Source organism: Marmota monax, unplaced genomic scaffold (genome assembly GCF_021218885.2).
Source record: "Marmota monax isolate L192 unplaced genomic scaffold, Marmota_monax_Labrador192_F-V1.1 WCK01_AAM20220418_F8-fsc00167, whole genome shotgun sequence".
NCBI lineage: Eukaryota > Metazoa > Chordata > Mammalia > Rodentia > Sciuridae > Marmota > Marmota monax.
In genome coordinates, this window is record NW_026694116.1 from 256,493 (window position 1) to 277,552 (window position 21,060).

At 50.4% G+C, this 21,060-nt stretch overlaps 1 protein-coding gene and 1 non-coding gene across 3 annotated transcripts in view; one reads left to right on the plus strand and one right to left on the minus strand.

Annotated features, from left to right (window-relative positions):
* Positions 1-21,060, minus strand: part of Cacna1b (calcium voltage-gated channel subunit alpha1 B) — a 185,102-nt gene that overhangs the window by 55,227 nt on the left and 108,815 nt on the right. For both annotated transcript variants that reach the window (XM_058585864.1, XM_058585863.1), the window contains exons 21-31: positions 16,167-16,293; positions 14,849-14,978; positions 14,436-14,495; positions 13,189-13,295; positions 10,574-10,670; positions 9,017-9,177; positions 6,321-6,458; positions 6,021-6,222; positions 5,571-5,735; positions 5,184-5,294; positions 4,728-4,811 (exon numbers count right to left, since the gene is read on the minus strand). In XM_058585864.1, coding sequence (XP_058441847.1) covers positions 4,728-4,811; positions 5,184-5,294; positions 5,571-5,735; positions 6,021-6,222; positions 6,321-6,458; positions 9,017-9,177; positions 10,574-10,670; positions 13,189-13,295; positions 14,436-14,495; positions 14,849-14,978; positions 16,167-16,293 — 1,382 coding nt within the window. The remainder of the gene's footprint in view (positions 1-4,727; positions 4,812-5,183; positions 5,295-5,570; positions 5,736-6,020; positions 6,223-6,320; positions 6,459-9,016; positions 9,178-10,573; positions 10,671-13,188; positions 13,296-14,435; positions 14,496-14,848; positions 14,979-16,166; positions 16,294-21,060) is intronic.
* On the plus strand, positions 20,967-21,038 carry Trnat-agu (transfer RNA threonine (anticodon AGU)). The gene has a single exon. It is a non-coding gene; the product is annotated as a tRNA-Thr (tRNA).

The following is a 21,060-nucleotide window of genomic DNA, read 5'->3' on the forward strand; positions in this document are numbered from 1 at the left end:
CAAACAACCCAGTTGATGGCCTTAAATATCCTGTTTGAGACTGTTTCTCTTTCTCATTTTAGAAGCAGCTTGTAAAATTCCAGAGTAAATAAACAGAAAAACAAAAACATTGGTATTTTTATTGGGATTGCATGAAATCTACAAATCAATTTGAGGGAATCAAAATTCTGTGAAATCGACACCCATTAATTCAACTCCATGTATTTAAGCCTTCTTTAATGCCTTTCAATAAAGTCCAGCAATTTTCTGCATAAAGATTTTGTGCAGATTTTATTAGGTTTCTGTCAGGAATGCTGACTGAGTAATCTACCCTCTGCAACCGTGCTCTGGCCAGTCGAATGCTGCAGCACGCTCCAGTCGGTTTTAGACCCCCCACCCCCCGGACATGGCTGACAACTGTGCTCACTCCCTCCTAGCCCTTACACATTTGTTTATTTATTTGTCCTACTCATTCAGTAAGCCCCCACGGGAGACCTACAGAGCAGCAGGTGCTGTGCTACGCATCAGGGAGCTGACGTCCTCATGAGGCAACAGGCAGTCTACTGCTGGTCGGGCCTGAAGCTCAGCCTGGAGGAAGACAGACAGCAGAAAAAGCATGGTGTTTCCTGACTTCGAAAGGAATTCTTTCCAAATTTCACCATGACATAATGTGTGCGTAGGATTCTTTGTAGCTATCCTTTATGAAGTCACTAATTCCTGATTGCTAATAACATTTATCATGACTAAAATTTGAATTTTATTGGAGATCTTTTCTGAATCCATGAGACAATCACATTAATAGTCTCCTTTGATACGTTAATGTGAATTACTGTAATAGCTTTTCCAAGTTGAACCCTGAATTCCTGGAATAAGCCTGACTCATATTTTCTTTTCTGAACACTATTAGATTTAGGCTGCTTACATACTGATTAGGATTTTGCATCTCTCATTAATAAGTAAGTGTGGATTGTGATATTATTTCTTAGATAATGGTATTGAGCTAATATTAGGCATATATAATTAGTTAGGAAATGTTAATTCTTTTTCTAGTCTCTAGAAAAAATTGTCTAAGACCGGAAATAATCATTCCTTGTATTTTAGATAGAAACCTCATGTACAAGACCATCAGAGCAAGGTGTTTTCTTTATGGGAAGATTGTTTTTGGACTCAGTGGCTTTCTTGCTGCGATAAAGGACCACTTAGGGTTTTATCTCATCTCTGTCAGATTTGATCACTTGCACTTTTCTAGTAATTATTCATGTACCTAAGTCTGTAAACACACTAGCAGAAGTGGTTTGGAGCAATCTGGGTGTCTCCCTCCCCTGCGCCTGCAGCCACCACTCACCCCACCTTCCACTTAATGACCTTCTTCTCTTTGGGTGACCAGCCAGAGTATGTCAACTTCTAAGTCTTCCAAGAACACACACTTCACTGAGTCTCTTCTGTGTGTTTCTTTTCTCTTTAATTCTGTGGGGTTTTTGTTGTTGTTGTTCATTTTGCTTTCACTTTTCAGTACAGAGACTTGAACCCAGGGCTTCACGTGTGCTAGACAAGTGCTCTACCACTAAGCTCTACCCCAGCCATGGCCCCTTCTTAATTTCTATTCTTATATTTTCGTGTACTTTATTCAAACTTATTCTGTTCATTTTCTTTTTTTTAGCTGTAGATGGACCAATATCTTTATTTTATTTATTTATTTTTATGTGATCCTGAGGATTAAACCCAGTGCCTCACATGTGCCAGGCAAGTGCTCTACCACTGAGCCACAACCTCAGCCCCTCTGCTCTTCTTTTTCTAACTTATATTAATGTCCAACTCATTAATTAGAATATAAGCATTTAGGAGTTAGAAGTCCTTTCCAAGTACAGTCATTCTCAGTTACTATGGAGATGGGTCTTCGGAGCATCCCAGAGACTCAAGTCCCTTATATAATATGGTACAGTATTTGCATATAACCTATGCACATACCTCTGTATTCTTTAAATCATTTCTAGATGACTTCAAACAACTAAGATAATGAAAATGCTCTGTAAACTGTCACTATACTGCTTTGCTCAGGGAATAATGGCAGGAAGAAAGTTGGCCCATGTTCAGTACAGATGCAATTTTTTTCCAAATATCTTTGATCTGTGGTTGGTTGAATCTGTTGGTTGGAGGTAGGACCCACAGATGCTGAGGACCAACTGTGCTGCCAGGCTGTGTCTCATGAGCTTTACTGTATGGTATTCTCACTGTTTTCTGTCGGATGTATTTCGAATTCACATCATTACTCCATTTTGATCCATGACTCGCTGGGAAGTGTCTTTGCACACTATTGTTGCAGCCACACCCCTCTGATCTCTGCTACTTATGCCACACTGGATCCCCACGCTTTCTCATGCAGAAAGCCTGACTCTGGATGCCCAGGCCCCTGCAGCTGCCAGAACCTTCTCAGCAGACGGAGGCACACAGCTGTATACTCCTGCCTGGCTGGGACAACACTGAAGTGAGGGCCACACTACCTGGGGTCCCATGGAGGAAGGCCAGCACTGTGCCTTGGAATTCCTTGACGCTGCCTTCCTCCCCCTCCTTACCAGGTACTCCTGGGAACAATTCCTAATGAGTTGCATTTGGATTACAGGGTTGAACCTTCTCTGGAAGCAGACTCTCGGGAAGAGCCCCGGGAGTTGCTCACTGGCCAGATTAGCAACAGAACTGTGGACACCTGTCCTTGGACAAACCTGAGTGGGGCACAGAAGATACAGGAAGATGCTGGGAAAGACCTATGTGTAAGACCCAAGTACCACCAGCTGGCTGGCTCCCAGAGAGACAGCACCAGGAGGCTCTGGCACTGCCCATGTCCACAGGCCTGCACTACCTCACTAGGGCCCCACCCAGTGACAGCCTCTGAGAGACTGGTGAGGCAGTGTGGACAAAGAGGTCATCCTGCTTAGGATTACAGGGTCCCAGCAGAGGGAGAGGCTGGTCAAGTGTGGAGAAGACAAACAGATGAGCCCTGAGAGGGGCATGGTGTGCTGGGCACTATACCACACACAGCTGCCCACCAAAGCACAGGCCACTGAAGACCAGTGTTGGACAAGCTGATGTTGGCCAGTCTCTGCCCTCACTAGTCCCAATGCACACACGGTGGATCTCTGAAGGGAGCAGCCATGATGGCCAAGATCCTCTCAGCAGAACTGGGCTAGCCACAGTCAGTGCCCATTGTGCAGCACATTGACAGGGGTCCTCAGGCAGTGCAGAGCCCTTACTGCCCAGGTATCCATCCCTGCTCACCATGAGAGCAGAGAGGCTGCCTAACAGTAGGGGAGGGAAGATCTGTCTGGGAATCAGAAGTTCCCTGGGGCCTTCCTGGATGCTCCTCTGGCCGATCTTAACTATGACTGGACCATTACACAGCCATAGCCAGACAAAGGATGGCAAGCAGGGTCTTGGCTATTCAGAGTCTGGGACCCCTCATCATGCTACCCACCAGAGCAACAGAAGACCAGCTATAGGTCAGGGGCTCTGGAAGTAGTGATGCAGAGATGAAGACATCCCTTCTGCAGAGGTCCACACAGCAGGGAGCCCTACCCAGTCTCCCACAGGCTGTGACTAGCACCATCTCAAGAATGCACAGTACACCCAATGAGCAAGGGTAGAGCAGAGGGGGACCACAGGAGCCTGCTTTCCAACACAATCCTGTGACGATGCAGCCAGTGACTGCCAATGCCAGAGTCTGTGTCACCTGCATGTGGTATTCTTGGGGAGTGGGGGGGGGGTGCCCGAGTATGACACTTAGCCCCATGCAGTTCCTTTTCCCTTCAGGGACCTCTCAAGAGGGGTAACCCCAATCATCTCCCAGAAGATTTGGCTCCAGATGTGGCAACGCTGGTCCTCTTCCTCTTTCCCAGCCATTTTCTCAGCCCCTCTACTGGTTCTTCTTTTAAGAAGTAACTTTTACATGAATCCTCATTTCAGAGTTTGCTCCCAGAGAATTCAATCTGGGGCCAAATCAATGAGATTTTCTGCCATTTTGTTTCCAATAACTCATGACACTATAAAAAATGGTACTTAATGATTCAAGAGTTTGGAATCTGTTGAGGTGAATTTACGTCCCAACACTGATCACTTTTAGATACAATCAGTAAGTGTTTGATAGGAACATCTCCAGGTAGCGACTATGTGCACATATACATATACGTGGCACAAACCTGATTTTTAAATAGAAATTCTTTTTTTTGACAGAATTTTTTAATACTTATTTTTCAGTTTTCGGTGGACACAACATCTTTATTTTTTTTTTATTTTTTATTTTTATATGGTACTGAGGATCAAACCCAGCGCCCCGCGCATGCCAGGCAAGCGCGTTACCGCTTGAGCCACATCACCAGGCCTTAAATATAAATTCTTATTGGATGCGGCTTACATACTTTTGAGACCAAGTTGCTAGATGCAACTAGCAGTAGACACCTACAAACCTAAAGATTCATGTCTTCTTGATCAGGTAATACCATGGAGTTCCAGGTGACCCTCAGGCCACCAACACAGAAGACATCTGGGGCCACTTTCTCCTCCAAGAAAGAACATCTACTGCCACAACACCCAATCCCCAAGGTACTCCTCTGGAAAGGAGCCTCCCCTGCCCCAGGTATCCTGGGGGGTTCAGGAGGGAACAAATACATCAGGACCTGGAGACGCACGAAGGAGAGAACCCTCTAGAAGGAAAGCATGTGAGGGCCCCACTGGTGGAAGCAGGAAATGCCACTTACCGCAATCTCTGTTACCAAAATATCAGTAATACTTCCCAACACAGTGACAAAGTCAAAGACATTCCAGGCATCTCTGAAATAGTTCTAGAGAAAAAGAAGGGCAGTTAGTGCCACTGACTGGCAAGGGCTCCACCGGGCACACTGTCCATGATCAAGAAGCAAGCAAGGGTGACAGATCCCAGGACAAGGCCGGTGACGAGTAGATACCTCCAGCCCGGGCAGATGCAGAATTGAGAGCCATATGTAGAGAGAGGAGGGTCCCAACCCGGCATGCACCCAGGACCAGGACAAGATTCAGGCAGCTGAGAGTGTAGGAGCAGCCCCTTCCCTGGGGCCCCCAAAGAATCACACATGTTCTGGAGACTTGGGGGAATTCCCAGCTCCAAACTGTGAGGCCCAAATGCTGCCTAACAGAGAGGGAGCCACCATGCAGGCCACCAGAAGGCTGGTACCTACCAGCACCCCAAAGGCGATGATCTTCAGCACACACTCCAGGGAGAACATGGAGGTGAACACCATGTTCAGGCACTTCAGCATCAGCTCATACTCATAAGGCGCATCGTAGAACTGCCGGGAATGAGTGCCAGTGGCTGAGGGCTCGGCAGCCACAGGAGGCAGCCAGAACTCCACACCTGCCCACCCCTCCTTGTTTCTCTTGAGTTCTCCCAGAGCCTTCTCACTGTCTTGGCTCCCAGACCACGAAAGGAACAGCATCCCATAGGCACCCTGTGCTGGCCAGGACAGAGGCAGCTGCAGCTCCGGCATGTGCCAAAAGGAAGCAGATCCACTCCCACCCAGGCTCAAGCTGGGCACTGACCCCCTCCTCTGCATGGGGCTTCGTACCTTCATCATCAGCACTACTGTGTTGAGGGCTATCATGGCCATGATGAAGTACTCGAAGGGGGGGGAGACCACAAACGTCCACGTCTTATACTGGAACGACTGCTTGTTTTGGGGCATATACCGTGTCAGGGGCTTGGCGCTGATGGCAAAGTCAATGCAGGCCCTCTGTGTGGAGAGAAGGGCAGCTTGAGCCCAGGCGGAGCCCAACCCATCAGCACCTCCCACAGCAGCACCTGCTACAAAGTACTACTACAAACAATAACACTGAAAGAGCAGGCAGCAGAGGCAGCCCGGGGCCTCCTCCAATAGGCCCCAACTGCCCAGACATGGTCTCCCATTACAGGAAGAAGGAGGCCTGCCCACACTGTCCATGAGTGATGTACGTGCAGAAGGAAAGCCTGGTGTTCTGCCCACACTGCCCCTCACAGAAGGTGCCAAGGCATCACCTACCTCATTCTTCTCCAGGCTGCATTCAGACATCACCTTGTCCCCCTGCTCCTGGAAGGTGATGATGATCAAGGCCACAAAGATGTTGACAAAAAAGAAGGGGAAGACCACAAAGTAGACCACATAGAAGATGGATAGCTCCATGCGAAACCCAGGGCTTGGACCCTGCTCTTCATAGGTGGCATCCACGGAGTGTTTCAGCACCCTGGTTGAGGGGAGGGCAGTGTCAAGGGAGCTTCCTGGGAAGCTCAGGGCACCGCAGGACGGGTCAGGTTGGCACCCTGAGGCTGGACGGGCACTCACATGGGCCACCCTTCTCCGGTGGACACCGTGAAGAGTGTGAGCAGGGCCCAGAGCACGTTGTCATAGTGGAAGTCGTATTTCTTCCACTGCCTTGGTTGAGCTTCCACTTCCTCCTTTTCATAATCCAAATACTGACCCCTGCAGGCAGGAGCACACATAAGAGCACAGTTAAACCTAAGGGACCCAAACAAACCTATGTGTCCATGGTCAGCTGGCATTTGGAGAGGGTACTAAGTACACTCCACATGGAAGGAGCAGGCCCCTCCACAGTCAGTGCTGTAGAACTGCATTCCACTCAGGGCTGAGAAAAGCAGACTCAAGCTCCTATCTCAGTCCACACATAGAAAGTAACTCAAGATCAAAGTCCTAAACGTAAGTGCTAAGACCACAAAACTTAGAAGAAAACGGACAAATCTCTATGACTTCGTATTTAGGAATGGAGTCTTAGATATGGAACCGAAATCATGCGCAAGAAAAGAAAAAAAGACGGTAAATTGAACTTCATCAAAATTTAAAACTCTGTACCTCAAAGGACACCATCAAGAAAGTGGAAAGATGATCCATGAAAGTGGGAAGAGTATTTATTAATCATCTACAGATCAGGGGTTGGTACCCAGAAAATATAAAGTACTACTACAAACAATAAGAAAGACAACCCAATTTTTAAAATGGGTCAAGTATCCAAACCGTCGTTTCTCCTAAGAAGACATACAAAGGGCCGACAGGCACTTGAACAGATGCTCAACAGCAGCAGCCATTGAGGGAAAGAACATCAAAACTCTCCTGAGACATCAGTCCACTTCGTGAACAGGAACATGATGAAAACAAAAGACAAAGGAAGGAAAATAAGAAGTGTTGATGAGGACCTGGAGAAAGCAAAACCCTGGCAGCAATTCAGATGGGAATGGAAAATGACTCAGCCACCCTAGAAACAGCCTGGCATCTCCTCAGACAGCTCAACACAGCTCCCAGACACCATCAGGCCCACTCCTGGCCTACCATCAGCAGGCCCATGAACAGATACCCCATGGCACAGCAGGGAACAGAGAAGGCACTGACCACCACAGCACAGAGGGACACCAAGGCCCCATTCACTGTGCTGAGGCCAGTCCCGGAGGGCTGCATAGTGTCTGCCTCCACACGTGGAATGTCCACAGCAGGGCAATCCAGACATGGAACACCAGCTCAGAGCTACATAGGGCTAGGGACAGGGACAGAGAGGACAGCTAAAAGGTACAGGTTTGGTTGGATTTCATTCTGTTTGGTTTGGGGTTTGGGGTTTTTTTAAGGCGATAAAAATGTGTGTCTGTGAATATAACAAGAGTCACTGAGTTGTACACACTAAATGGGATTATGTGAATAAGCTTCATGGCATGTGAACTATAAAAACAAAGAATCCCAATGCAGTAGGTAAAGGATGATCTTGCCCAATCAGTGGTGTTGGGAAATGGACACTCACCTTCAGGAAGTCCATCTTTTGCCCTGCCTCACACACACTCAACTCCAGTAGGCTGCAAATCTCAACATGAGAGGCAAAGGCAACACTGTCAGGAAAAAACACCCCTGACTGCAGGACATGGAGGCGTAAACATGAGAAAATAAAAAAGTTAAGTTGCACTATGTTAAAATCAAAAACTTGTTCTTTAAAAGGCACCACTGAAAGAGCAGCAAGCACTCTACAAAGGAGGGATATCAGTAAAGGCCTACCCAGGAATAAGAGCACTCCTGCAAATCCACCCAGAGAGAGAGACAACCACACACGAACACGCAACAACTTGGATGGACACTGCCCAGGAAGGGCGGCTATGCAGCCAAACTACCCAGGGGAGGGGGCTCAACCTTGCTGGTAGCACATGTGCAAATCAAACCACAGAGCCCAGGAAGGCTGGAGAGCTAGACAGGGACACAGGGCACACTGGAAGATGTGGGGTATCGCGAGCTCCCGTTCACACTGAAGAGGTGTCACTGCACAAGCATGTGGCAGCATCAGTGACATGTGCATAGCCTGCGACCCCTTCTAGATAGACAGCACCCAGATGGGACGTGCGCATGGATGCTCACAGCAGCATTGCTCGTGACAGCCCCCCGGAGATCTGTCAAGAGCCTTCACCACAGAGTGGATGAGTGAGCAGGGAGACATCCACACAGCCAGAGACAATTGGGACCTCTGCTGCACAGGTGGGAAGGAGCTGCCAGCACAGTCTTGTTTAGGTGCACATAGTCACCCTTCCACTCCCTGGCTCCTCCCTGAGGGCACCTCTCCTGTCTGTCTTGAAAGTACGGCCAGGCCCAGGAAGATCTGAGAAACCCCGTGGACAGTGAAAGCAACACCAGCCATGGCCAAGCCCTCTGATTTTCATGGTCCAACCTAGACCTCCGGCAAGATTTAGAGGGCCCTGACATACCTTGATGGCCAAGGTGTGTGCAGGATAGGCGGCTCCTTGGACAGCTGCTGGCAGGAAGAAGTACTCTGAGCACAGCTGGTCCCTGACCCCTCAGAGGAGGGGATGGGGCACACTACCCCCTCTTGTGCATGGCATCAGCACATCCCAGGCAAGCCCTCCAGCCCTTGCCCAGTGTCCCCACTTTGTAAATAAGTCTCCTGAGCCATGTGACCAGCCCCACACGATCCTGAGGGAACACCAGGGGTTCTCTGCAATCTGGGGCTGAGGGCTTTGCACCCTGCCTCAGTTTACCTGCAGTCCCTCTCCAGCTCCTTGGATTCATCAGTGCAGTAGAAAAACTTCCCTTTGAAGAGCTGTACTGCAATGACGGCAAATATGAACATGAAGAGCATGTAGACGATCAGGATGTTCAGCACATTCTTCAGGGAGTTCACCACACAGTCAAACACAGCCTGCAGGGAGGAGGGACACAGCCGTGAGGGACAGGTGGGGGCCAGAGGAAAGGCCCCGCCACGTGAGAAGGTAGAGCTGGGATGAAGGGGTGGGACCACAAGGGAAGGAGGAGCCCTGAGGGAGGGCAGGGCTATGGTGGAGGTGGAGCCATGGGAAGGGCAGGGTCACTAGGGAGGGTGGGTCCACAAGGGAGGCAGGGAGATGGGGAGTCAAGGGGAGACACAGGGGCAGGAAAGGGGACCAGAAGAGAGGACAGGGCAGGGCAGGCTACAGGCTCAGAACCTCAGGACCACTGAGACCCAGACACCATGGGCATTCCAGGACCCTGAAAGGCCCTCAGGCTCCTGCCCATGTAAGGCCACCACCCGGCGACTTGACAGGAAGTTGACTTGTGCTGTCTCTCTCTCATGAGGGGAGCCATACAGAACTTATGAGAGTGGGCAGGAGGTGCTAGAAGGGGCAGATGAATGCCCAGAAGAACTTGCTTTACAGTTGGGAGTTGGGCCCCAGAGGGGCAGGGCCTACTCGGAGGGGATGTGGACGCCTCCTGCCCTTCCCCTGGTCTTGCTCCTACTCATGAACAACAGAGATGTGGGGCAGACTGAGGATGAGGCAGCAGAGTGCTGTGGCTCCAAGGACTACAGGACAGGGACTCTGGGCACATTCTGGGCCCCTGAGGGGACTCTCTGGTCGGTGACTGAGCGCCACCCATCAGGCCTGCTCTCAGGTTCTGGACCCTGCACACCCAGTGCTGCTCTCAGAGCTGAGGCAGCACCTCTCGGGGTGTCCCGCTACAAACGTCCACATAGGTCTGGGCCCCTGAAGCCACTGTGCTGTGTGCAGCACCCCTCCTGTGCAGCACCAGGTGTAACTCCTGCCAGGATTGAGGGCCTCTGCGTACCCTCCTAGGCCACGTCAGATTCCAAGCAAATGCTCTCTGCAGTTCCACGTGGCCTCACGAGAATGCCCGGTACAAAGTCAGGGGTGCTACTCTGTGCCTGGTGCAGGCCCTGCGATCACTAGACTGCGTCGATTCTCTTCTTTATGCAGAACTTCAGTTGTGTCCACCCTCCAGGGCCCAGTCCCACAGTCACTTTCTGGAGCCTCCGACTGCCAGCAACGCCCCTCACATAACACATCCCCCTCAGCAGCCCCTTCCTTCCTGTCCTGCACGGCTGAGGAAAATACCATCTCTCATCTGGCACTGCTGGGATAAGAAAGAGGGGTCTACAGGAGTCTGTTGGGAATGAGCTCTCCTTAGGCAGGTGCTTAGAGCTGAACAAGTCCATCCTCACGCATGTACATGTTCACACACACTCTTGTACCACCTGCACACACATGCATGCACATGCGGACGCACAGCATGCCCCTCAAGCCCCAACTCCAGGCTCCAACCTTGAGCTTAGGCAGTCGTTTGATGGTCTTGAGGGGCCGCAGGACGCGAAGAACTCTCAGGGACTTGATGGTGTTGATGTCTTTCCCTTTGGATCCTCTAGAAGGGAGAAGCCGCTAATGCAGATAGGCAGAACATGTGGGTATGCCTGGCCCCGCACAGCCCATGGGGTCTGGCTCTCAATGCCCTGAGCATTTTGTCTGGAGACTGCAGGGTACAGCACCCAGAGCAGAAAGGTCTCTTTCTGTAGCTGCTTTATCCGAGAACAGGGGCCAGACGAGGGCCAGGTCAGCACAACTAGTACACAGGGACAGTTGAGCTTACAGTTGGAAGAACCCATTCTTGCAGACCACAGTGGCTATTTCCATCTCTCCAGTGCTCCCAACACCCACCCCTAAATCAGCTTCCAGCAACAAAGAGGACTGAGGGGGCTGGTGTGTGCCTGCAGACCAGGAGTGAGGGCAGCGAGCATGCCTGTGGTGCTAGAACCTTCTCCCAGCACTGCAGGAGTCATGAGCCCGCTTTTCACTCCACAATAGCAGGAGTAAAGGGATTTGTCTGGCCTCTGCCCTATAGACCTCTGCCTATCCTCAGCTGTCCAATGCTCCTCCAGGTGACAAGAAAGCAAAAGGAAGAGGGAAGAGGGAGGTGGAGGAAAAGAGTAAGAAAGAGACAGTTACAAAATTAGACAGAGCAATAACAGAAGCAGGAAGCAGGAACAGGGAGAGACAGAAAGACACGCAGGCATAGGAAGCTACAGAGACACTAAGGTCATCAAGAAAACAGCAGACAGAAAAACTCAGATGAAGGATGGGGAGACAGGAATTCATACGGGAAAATTCAAGGCACCAGAAGCAAGCTATGGAGCCAGGGGTCAGCGGACCCAGATGGGGACCCTCATGGAAGAAGCCAGAGCAGACCCAGATGGCTTTCTCTGCTGTCAGGGATCCAGGAAGTGGCAGCCTGACTGGAGATGTGAGGGGTGATGGCCCTGCCCCTGCCCCTTACCCCCAGTAGGCCGGCAGTGAAAGAAGGCACCCTGCTGAAGAGCTCATGCTCAGAGGCAGAGTGCGCAGCAGCCACTCACAGGGACCCTGCTCCAGCCTACTCTGAGGCCCTTTCCCACCAAGATCCCTGGGGCCTGGCCCCGTGACTGCCCTTGGGTTCCAGCAAAGCTCTGGACGGAGTGGGGAGCAGGCTGTACAGCCCAGGCCTTTCTGATGGGGAAAGGAGAACCTGGGCCCAGCCGCACATTCCAGAATCAGATGGAACTGTTTCTGAAACACTGGGTTTGGCCACTTCTCACCCAGCGCTGCCTGAACACACACTCCCACCCAGCTCACCCCAGGAAAAGAGGGGAACAAAGGGGCCTGCGCCAGGCTCACAGAGCCAGGCCAGGACAGAGGCTTGCTGGGAAGAGCTCTCCAAAACAGGCTACCCTTGGGGCTCAGGGCCTCTCAAGGCCACAGGGCTGGGTCCCATCCCACTCCTGCTCCTAACTGGGCCTTCTCTGACACTCCTGCTGCAGTTCTTGTCCCAAGGGCCCTCACTGATATGCTGGCAAAATCCTCACTTCCTTCGCCACAGAAAGAGATTTACTGGCACACCCAGAGGGGACACCAGGAGCTTCAGGGGGCTGGCCAGGGGAGGAAAGAGGACAGAAAGCCACATTTCCAGAGGAGTCCCAGGGGAAAGCGCCTCAGCACGTCCAGCTTCCTGGGCCATGGGCACAGTTGGCAGTACCACTCAGGGCCCTCATTGCCCTCCAAGCCGAAGTTTGAGCCTCCATCACTCACACCCTGCTCACCAAGGGCAGTGTCAAGCCCAGCCAGCCCCAGCTCCCACCCCAGCTCCCACCCAGTCCCCAGAGGCATGGCAGGAAAGGTGGCCTGGGGATGGCTCCTGGCAGCATGCAGCCCAGATGGGGTGGAGACGAATGGGTGAGAGTGAGGCCAGTGGAGGCTGTGGGTGTGCCATGATGTTGGGCAGTAAGGGGCGGGGGGAGGCATTACCCCATGAAGCTCCTACCGGAGTCCAGCGACAGGAAGACAAAGAGAGCAGAGTCAGTGCTAAGGGAGGCAGAGTTGGGGCCTCTGTCAGCGTATCCCACCCCAGGGGCAGGGAAGATGAAGAAACTTCTCTCGGTGTCTGGTGTCTACTGGGGTTTTCCTTGTGTCTGGATAGCACCCCACAACTTCCCTCATGCCTCCTGCCCAAGCACCCCACTCCCTCACAGGGCCTGAGGATCAAAAGGAACACTCTCACCCCCACAGGAAAGGGGTCCACCAGCTCTCACTGGGGCAGAAAACACAGGTCAGGTACTGACCTCCAAGCAGGTAAATGTACTCCAAAGGACCCCGCAAGGCAGAGGCCAAAAAGCCAGAGAGGCTGCGCATCCCATCCCAGAACCAGAGGCTGTGCTGGGAACAGATGGGCCATGGATCCTCCTAACCTACACGGTCCAGTCCCAGCAGGCAGGGACAGTCCCCCCCTGGGCAGTCACAGAGCCACATCTAGGGAGACCATCAGTGTTCCTTTCCCTCTCTCCCACACCCCCACACCCCAGTGTGGTCCTGGGATCGCACCCACAGGATCCAGAGTAGATGTGATTACTTACGAGAAGGCAAATGCCACCAGGGCCCCACTGACCACAATGAAATCCAAAATGTTCCACAGGTCCCGAAAGTAGGCTCCAGGGTGCAGCAGCAGTCCTAAGTCAATCATCTACAAGGAAAAACACACATTAGGGAACAGTATATTCCAGAAAGAGAGGCAGAGCCAGGCTCCAGCCATGGCGCAAGGCAGGGTCTAGGCACACCCTTCCAGCAGGGAGCTCAGTGCACAAGCACGCACACCTAAGACTTCCATGCAGCTCTATACCCCTTCCCACACTCTTGTAGGTCACAGCCTCTGATGGCCTCAAAGAAGCCTCGACCCAGCTACTCCACAAGGTGCATGACTGCTTGGTGCCCAACTTCCTGGCTCCCCATGAGTTGGTGAAGTCTCTGTCTCCATTCAGTCCTCCACTGCTGGGGACAGGCACACACTCGGCTCCAGCTCCAAGGGGCTCACACCTTACCCAGACCTAGGAGGGTCAGGTCAGGGCAGTGGGAAGAACTACTGGTCAGAATTCCAAGGACTTTCATTCTCATGCTGGCTCTGCTACACGTAGTACTGTGATTCTGACAGGTACTGTGACTCAGCCTCAGCTTCATCGTCTGTGAGTTCTGTGTCAGTATGTGACTTTGCACGTACACAGAATAGCAGAGGTAACATGTTTGGGCACCCTTGTGAGTGCTCCGCACATGGAACCACCCCAAGTACACTGCACACTGCCACAACTTAGGCTACACTGAAGTCACAGATGTTCAGCTGGACACACATCTATGCAAACGTACCTCAGGACACCCTTGCCAAATGTGAACAGGGGCCCTGCAGAGGAAGATGAGGTTGCAATGACACAGTGAACTTAATCTGTCATCAAACCCTGGATTCCTGATGCATGTAGTCTTCAGCCTTCAAAGACAACAGTCCTCCAGCCAAGTCCTCTCTCCCCAAGATCCCTGTGTCCCCTGCCCCCACTCCCTTTGCAGCTGCCAGGCAATCCTAGAGGAAGGACTGAGTCCACACACACAATTTAAAGGAAGCCCATAACCTGTGTTCCAGAGTCAAGTGCAGGGAGACAGGGTGCCTCTGGGAGTACGCCCAGGGTTGGTGTGATGCGGAGAGCCCTCTGTGAGGGGCAGCACGTCGCACACACATAGCACACCTTCACGTCTGCACACGCGCACATTCGCTCCCTGAGCACATGGCCAGTATACGCTCCACGCACCTTTGTGCAAGGCCACAGGAGCCACATCTCACCTTCATCACCATCTCAAAGGTGAAGACACCTGTGAAGATGTAATCCATGTACTTCAGAGCCTAGAACCAGAAGCAGGGATTCTCTCAGGGCTTCGGCCAGGAGCCAGAGACAGGCCCATGAGCTCCAGGTCCCCCCACCAGGCCTCTGAGCAGATGACAACAGTCTGTGGGGTCTCTGAGACAAGCGTCCCTCTGAAAACAGCCCCCCACCACAAATTAAAACCCCAGCTCTGCCCCAGGACGTCTGTAACGGGGGCTGGAGGAAGTGGCCTCCTCAGATATTTGGTTCCACTACCCACAGGAAGGACAAACAGAGTGGTTCAGGGTGGTGTGTCATGTAAGAAGACAGGCCCTGCACGCCCCCATCCCTGGGCACCCCGCAGCCTGATGGGGCCACCAACCCTGCCACTCACATTGTTCCTGGAAGAGTCTGTCCGCACAGGATCCTCAGCAGCCAAGGCGATGCTGCTCAGGGCAATGACCACAAGAATGACCATTTCAAAGTACCGCATAGTGACAATGTAATGGCAGAAGCGGCGAAGCCTGTGAAGATAGGCAGAGATGGGACAGGGCCCATGAGCTGGGGTAGGTGCCGGGGCAGGTGCTGGCCTCCCCAACAGGAAGGACTCACGCTGGCCAACATAAAAAGGCTGGCACCAGAGTGGAGTTTTACCCAGTGTCTCCATGGCCAGGGGACAATGGCCAGGTGACTGGTAGTGACTAGAATTCCTGACAGGGGTCCCAGGTTCAGAAGTCAGAAATCTACATCAGGGTCAGCACATGACAGCTCCTGGCCAGACAAGGTCAGTCCTACTGTGTGAAAAACATTCTTTGCGAGTGTACCTGCATTCATTTACCTGCTTTCTGTGGCACCCCCAAGCCCAACAACATGGACACCTGGCCCTGTGCAGAACCAGGAGCTACAGGTAGAGTGGAGGGAGAGGTTCAGGAACTGTACAGCATTCCTGCACAGAGCAGCCCTCTCCTGCGCTGGAAGCATGTCCTGGCCCTCACTGGCTTCTGCGGGGTTCTACCTTCACTCCCACTCTCCACTCTGCCCAGAGCACTCTCCCTCCCCTTCCTCAAGCCTGCGCTTCCGCTTGAGCCCCCACTGACCTTTCCCAACCCCACGCCATGTTTCTTCCTAGCACTTATCACGGTGGCATCTAGTGACCCCCTGACTTATCCCGTGGGTCATCTGCCTCTCCCATTCCCATGCACCTGGTAAGGACAGGTGCTCTTGTCTGTCTTGGTGACTGACGTATATTCCCAACACGGAAGATGCTGTTCACACATAAATGTCAGCTGGATTAACGAATCACTGAACTGAGAAGTGGAGGATGAATCCATGACAGATCAGCACAGGAGGGAACACATGCTCGAAATGGGAACATGCACTGCACACGCATGCATGGGCAACAGCATGATGGAAAGGCAGGGTGGGCACGCATGATGGATGTAGAGTCCCTGTGTGCAGCCATGAGCCATACCACGGGCAGGGGCAGGGACCCATTAAGAGGCCAGGCTGCATCTGTCTTTTGGGCGTTCCATCTACAAAATGAGGTGATGGGGTGTGCATCAGGGGATCGCTGACTGACGCCATTCACATGGACAAAGTGCACAGAATCAGCCCCTCGTGGTGCCATTCCACACATATTGGCTGCTGAGCTCACACAGGTCATGGCAATGAAGGGCCGGACCAGCACACACACACAGGAGCGAGAGACTCACAGGTTAGTGGGGCTTAGACAGAACATGGAGCTGTACGGGACGATGGGCCGGGGGCCACTCCTCAGCACATCATCAGCTTCTGCCTCCTTCTTCCCCTCTCCTTGGCTCTCCAGGTCCATGTTACCACCTGTGAGGACATAGGGCCTCTAGGTTAGGGGTGCGGTGCACATAGAGCCCACATATGGACCCCCTGGGGAAGGGCATGTGGTTGACAATACCGCTGCCCAGGCAGAGCAGGATCACTCCTGGCAGGGCCAGCACTTTCCAGAGCTGGAGGCATAGGCCATCTGCCTCAGACTCCAACAGGCCTCTGCCCACCTCCTGCTTGGCTATTGTAAGGGAGGAGCACCAAGCTAGGTACTGTGCCCTCAGGGGACACCAAGGCCTCCAGTATTGCTCAGTGCCAGCACCTGGGAGCCCGTCTCTCCACCTGGGGATCTCAGAGCTACAAGATGGCAGAACAGAGCCGGCCCGGGGCTCACTGGCCCACAGTGCTCCCTGCATCCTGCCATCAGCCTGGCTTGGCGTGGAGAAGGGCCATGCTACTCCAGGGCATCCAGGAAGATGGTTGCCCAGGCAAGTTCTCCTGGCCCCCTGCATGCAGTTCTTTCTCCTGGACTCACACTGCATTCCTGCTCATCATGGCCCCTCTGCTGGGGCCCCTCTGCTCTCCTCCCCACAACTATCACTTTTGCTCCCACAGATTAAACTCCCTTAGTAAAATTGCTGTGGGCTTCCTTCATTTTAGGTAGATCATGCAAATTTCCCTCAATGAATCTTTTTCCTTTTTTTTTTTTTTCCTTCTTCCAGTACTGGGGATTAAACCCAGGAGTACTCTACCACTAAACCCTGTCCCCAGCCCTTTTTAGGTTTTATTTTGCAATAGGGTCTTACTAAGTTGGTGAGACTGGCCTTGAGCTTGTGATCCCCCTGCTTAAGCCTCCCAAGTCACTGGGAGTATAGACATGTACCACCACACCTGGCAACAGGTCTGCGTCTTTAACTGTGACGATGAGCATTTCAGTTCTTATGGCTGACAGGGTCCCTGAGACCTCAGAGCACTGAGGGGGACAGTACAGTGACCTGAGCACCCCCCACACACACACTGCTGCATTTTACATCCACTTCTTTAAGGAAACAAAGGCAAAGAGGATGTCAAAGAGCGACCAAAACAAAGGAGCTGATTCCCAGGGCCTGCTGAGGCCAGCCTCTCCCAGCTTCTCCCCCATTGCCGGCCACTCTGTGGTCCTGTTCGGAACCACTGAGCAGAGGAAACGGCTGTACTAACATTGAGAATGGGGAAAAGCACAGCTGCCACTTCAGAGCTGAGATGACCTTCTGCAAGCACTTTCAGTGTAGCCGCTTTTGAAACTGACACTATCCAGTTTCCCTAATGAAAATGTAAATTATATTGGGGCTGGGGTTGTGGCTCAGTGACTCAGTGGTAGAGCACTCATCTAACAAGTGTGTGGCCCTGGTTCAATCCTCAGCACCACATAAAAAAATAAATAAAATGAAGGTACTGTGTTCAACTACTTCTAAAAAATAAATATTTTTTAAAAAATAAAATGCAAATTATATAATATTCTGATAAAGTAACAGGCAATGCTTACTTAAAACAGTAAACAATTCTATTAATTCATAAGACATTATCTCCAAAGGAAATCAAGCATGCACAAAAAATCTGTACTCATAGAAGTCTTTGTTATAAGTTATTTTAAAGTTAAAATTATAAAATGAGCAACTTCTATCAGTCAAGTAAATATTCAATATTTATATGAAGTACCATGTGATGAATACTTAAAATGTCTAGAAGAGTTTAAATAACATAAGAAGAGACATATGATAAGGTAAATTAAAAAGCAGTGGAGAGCCAGGTGCAGTGGCATGGCTGTGATCCCAGGTAGGGAGGCTGACTGACACAGGAGGATTGCAACTTTGCAAAAAAAAAAAAAAAAAAAAATTGTGGATATGACTCAGTGATAGAGTGCCATGGCTTTAATCTCCAGTGTTGAAAAAGAGAGAGAGAGAGAGAGAAACACAGCCCCACACCTGGTGTTCCAAACGAGCCTGACAGCAGGAGAAACAGGGCTTGTCACATGAGCACATATTAGTTTTAAAGTAACAAACATTTATTATTAAACACCACACCTCTTCAAACTCTTCCCCAATAACAATAAAACAAACCCAAAGGTAAGTAAACTGGAGGAGAGAACCAATCTGGACTCAGTGAAGAATTTTGTGGCTCAGAAGGAAGGGAAGAAAGACGCCAGGGCCAGAACTAAACAACTTCTCCCAGAACAGACTTGCTATAATAGAATGTGAGGGAAGCTGCCCATGAAGTCTAAGCAGAAAGGAAAAAAGATAAAGGGGGCAGGGCTGGGGTCAGCGGCACAGCGCTTTCCTCACATGTGTGAGGCCCTGGGTTCCATCCTCGGCACCACACAGAAATGAACAAATAAAATAAAGTCATGCTGTCCATATATGGCTACAAAAACAATTTCTTTAATAAAAAATTTTTTAAAAAGAGTAAAAATGAAAATTGCTACAGACTGAATAAATTCCTTGTTAAAAGCGGGTTATTAAAAAGACTCAGCAGTAACAAAACTCCAATCACTAGAGTTGCATAACTTGAGGAAGGAGGATGCCTGAGAGATTGTCTTGGGAAAAGTGCCACCAGTGCTGTGTGGGAGCCCTGACCATGGCCCTCACTGCAAGGCAGGAAGGGGAATGGGCCTCCTGTGTCAAACTGCAGCCCCAAAAGAGGCCGATGTGAGCATGCTTGAACTCCCCTGGCTTCTGGGCAAAGCATGCATTAATCCTCCTGACAAAGACATTCCTCATTTGGCCCACAGAATCCCACAGACTAGGAGAATCTGGAGAGAATTCAAGTCCAACTTTCCCGAGACTTCTGTGACAGAAAGAATTTCTCTCATTCACATCTGGAATGGCACTAGCTAGACACCCTTCTTGGAAGGCTAAAATATAGGCAACCAATTCATTTTCTATAAGGCTTAATTATCTCACAAAGCCCCAAGAGAGAAAGGGATGATGGAGAGTAGTCACAAATGAATATGAAATAGAGATACCACCAAACACACAAGGGATCAAGGCTACTGTCACTGGAAAACAGCAGAAATGACAAGTAATTGCTTTGTGCTCCTGTTGACTTCAAATACAGAAAGTTTTAGATGAGAAATAAAAAATATGTAAGAAGTAAAAATGAACCTTGAAAAACGGACAAGCAATAAAAGTCTACAAAGCTGACCCAACACTACCGTGACCTATGGCAGAGCAGCTTAAAGTGGACTAACCTTCCACTGAAAGCCACCGTCACAGCAGAAGAAAACACATAACCTGCTTGTCTAAGGCACTGAGGTCAGCCAACACAGAACCCAGGGGGCAGCTGTCCACAGGAAGACAAGCAAGCAAGCCCTCACACACACACTCAGATTTTCCCAGAGATTGCTTTCCTACTTGTTGTACCTGGAACAGAATTCAAGCAAAGGCAACCTTTCACTGGGACAAGGTGGCAAAGACTAGAGTTTGAAGGTGACGGTGACTGAGTCCTGAGGAGCAAGACCTGAGGACAGGGTTATAGAGAGTAAGCCCCTCGGTGAGCACGCATGTCCTCCTAGCATAGGAGAAGGCCAGGCTCCCCGGAAAGCAGCCACCCCAGGTCCAATACCTCAACAGAGAGCACAATTTGAGCTGCAAAGGACTGGCTTTTGAACACTGGGTGCTGATGCCAGTGGATATTAGGCTCTGGTAAATTTTTATTAGGATTGTTTTGCTTCTGTTTGAGTTCTGGCTGCAGAGTTACACAGACCCTCTCTTCCCCCACAGGCCTGATATTTTCAGTGATTGTGTTTTCTGGAATGCACACATGTGTTGAAGCAGGAATGTCCGTCCTTCATAAAGAAACCATCCCAAGGAGTGTGTAACACAAGAATGAGAGGGCCCAACACTGAGAAGTCAACAAAATGGAGGATGTGCATAAACATCACTATAAGGTCAAAACAATGATTGTGACTTTGTGGGATTGTACTTTAAGGACTAACATGCTGGACAGCAATAAGGAGGAAGGTGGCACAACATGACCAGACCCACTGCTCTGAGCCTTGTGCTGCTGGAAGGGGAGGTCAGGTCAGGAGCAGTGGGGTGGGCACACTTCATGGAATCACCAAGGAACACCAACAGGCAGAAACAAAATCTACAGTTGTTAAACTAGCAGAGGCAAAAATGTGACATTTAAGCAAACAAGCAATTAAAACCATTACTCAATATGAAAGAGGGAAAAGGAGGGGAAAATAGAACAAATGTTACGAGCTCAGATGGATGAAGCAAATATCAGTGAATTAACAGCCAAAATTAACACAAGCAGACTAAACTTGGCAGTGAAAAGACAGATGATCCAGTCAGATCCCTTTAAAGTACAGTTGTTTGGCACGACCAAAAGACAACTCTAAGTAAAGCACACGTAAAGGTCTGAAGACAGAAGAAGCTACGCCTGCCCAATGTTCACACAAAAGACACAAAGCAAGAAAGTTGCATTCTCAGGAGAAAGCTGCACTTCAAAACAAAACCACTGCTAGAGATAAACAGGATTATGACTTGAATATTTTAATAGGAAGCCTTTTTTTAAGCAGAAATAAAAGAAAAACCCTCACAAATAAATCCAGAAACAGTTACTATCTTAGAAATGTAACAGTTGCTTAGCAACCTATCAGATAGTTCTGTATTTTGCTTTACATTTCAAACTATTCAAAACAACTATATTAAAAGGTAACTATACAGAACTGGGATGTGGCTCAGTGGTAGAGTGCTTGCCTAGTGTGCATGAGGCCCTGGGTTTGATCCCCAGCACCACAAGGCAAAAAAAAAAAAAAAAGTA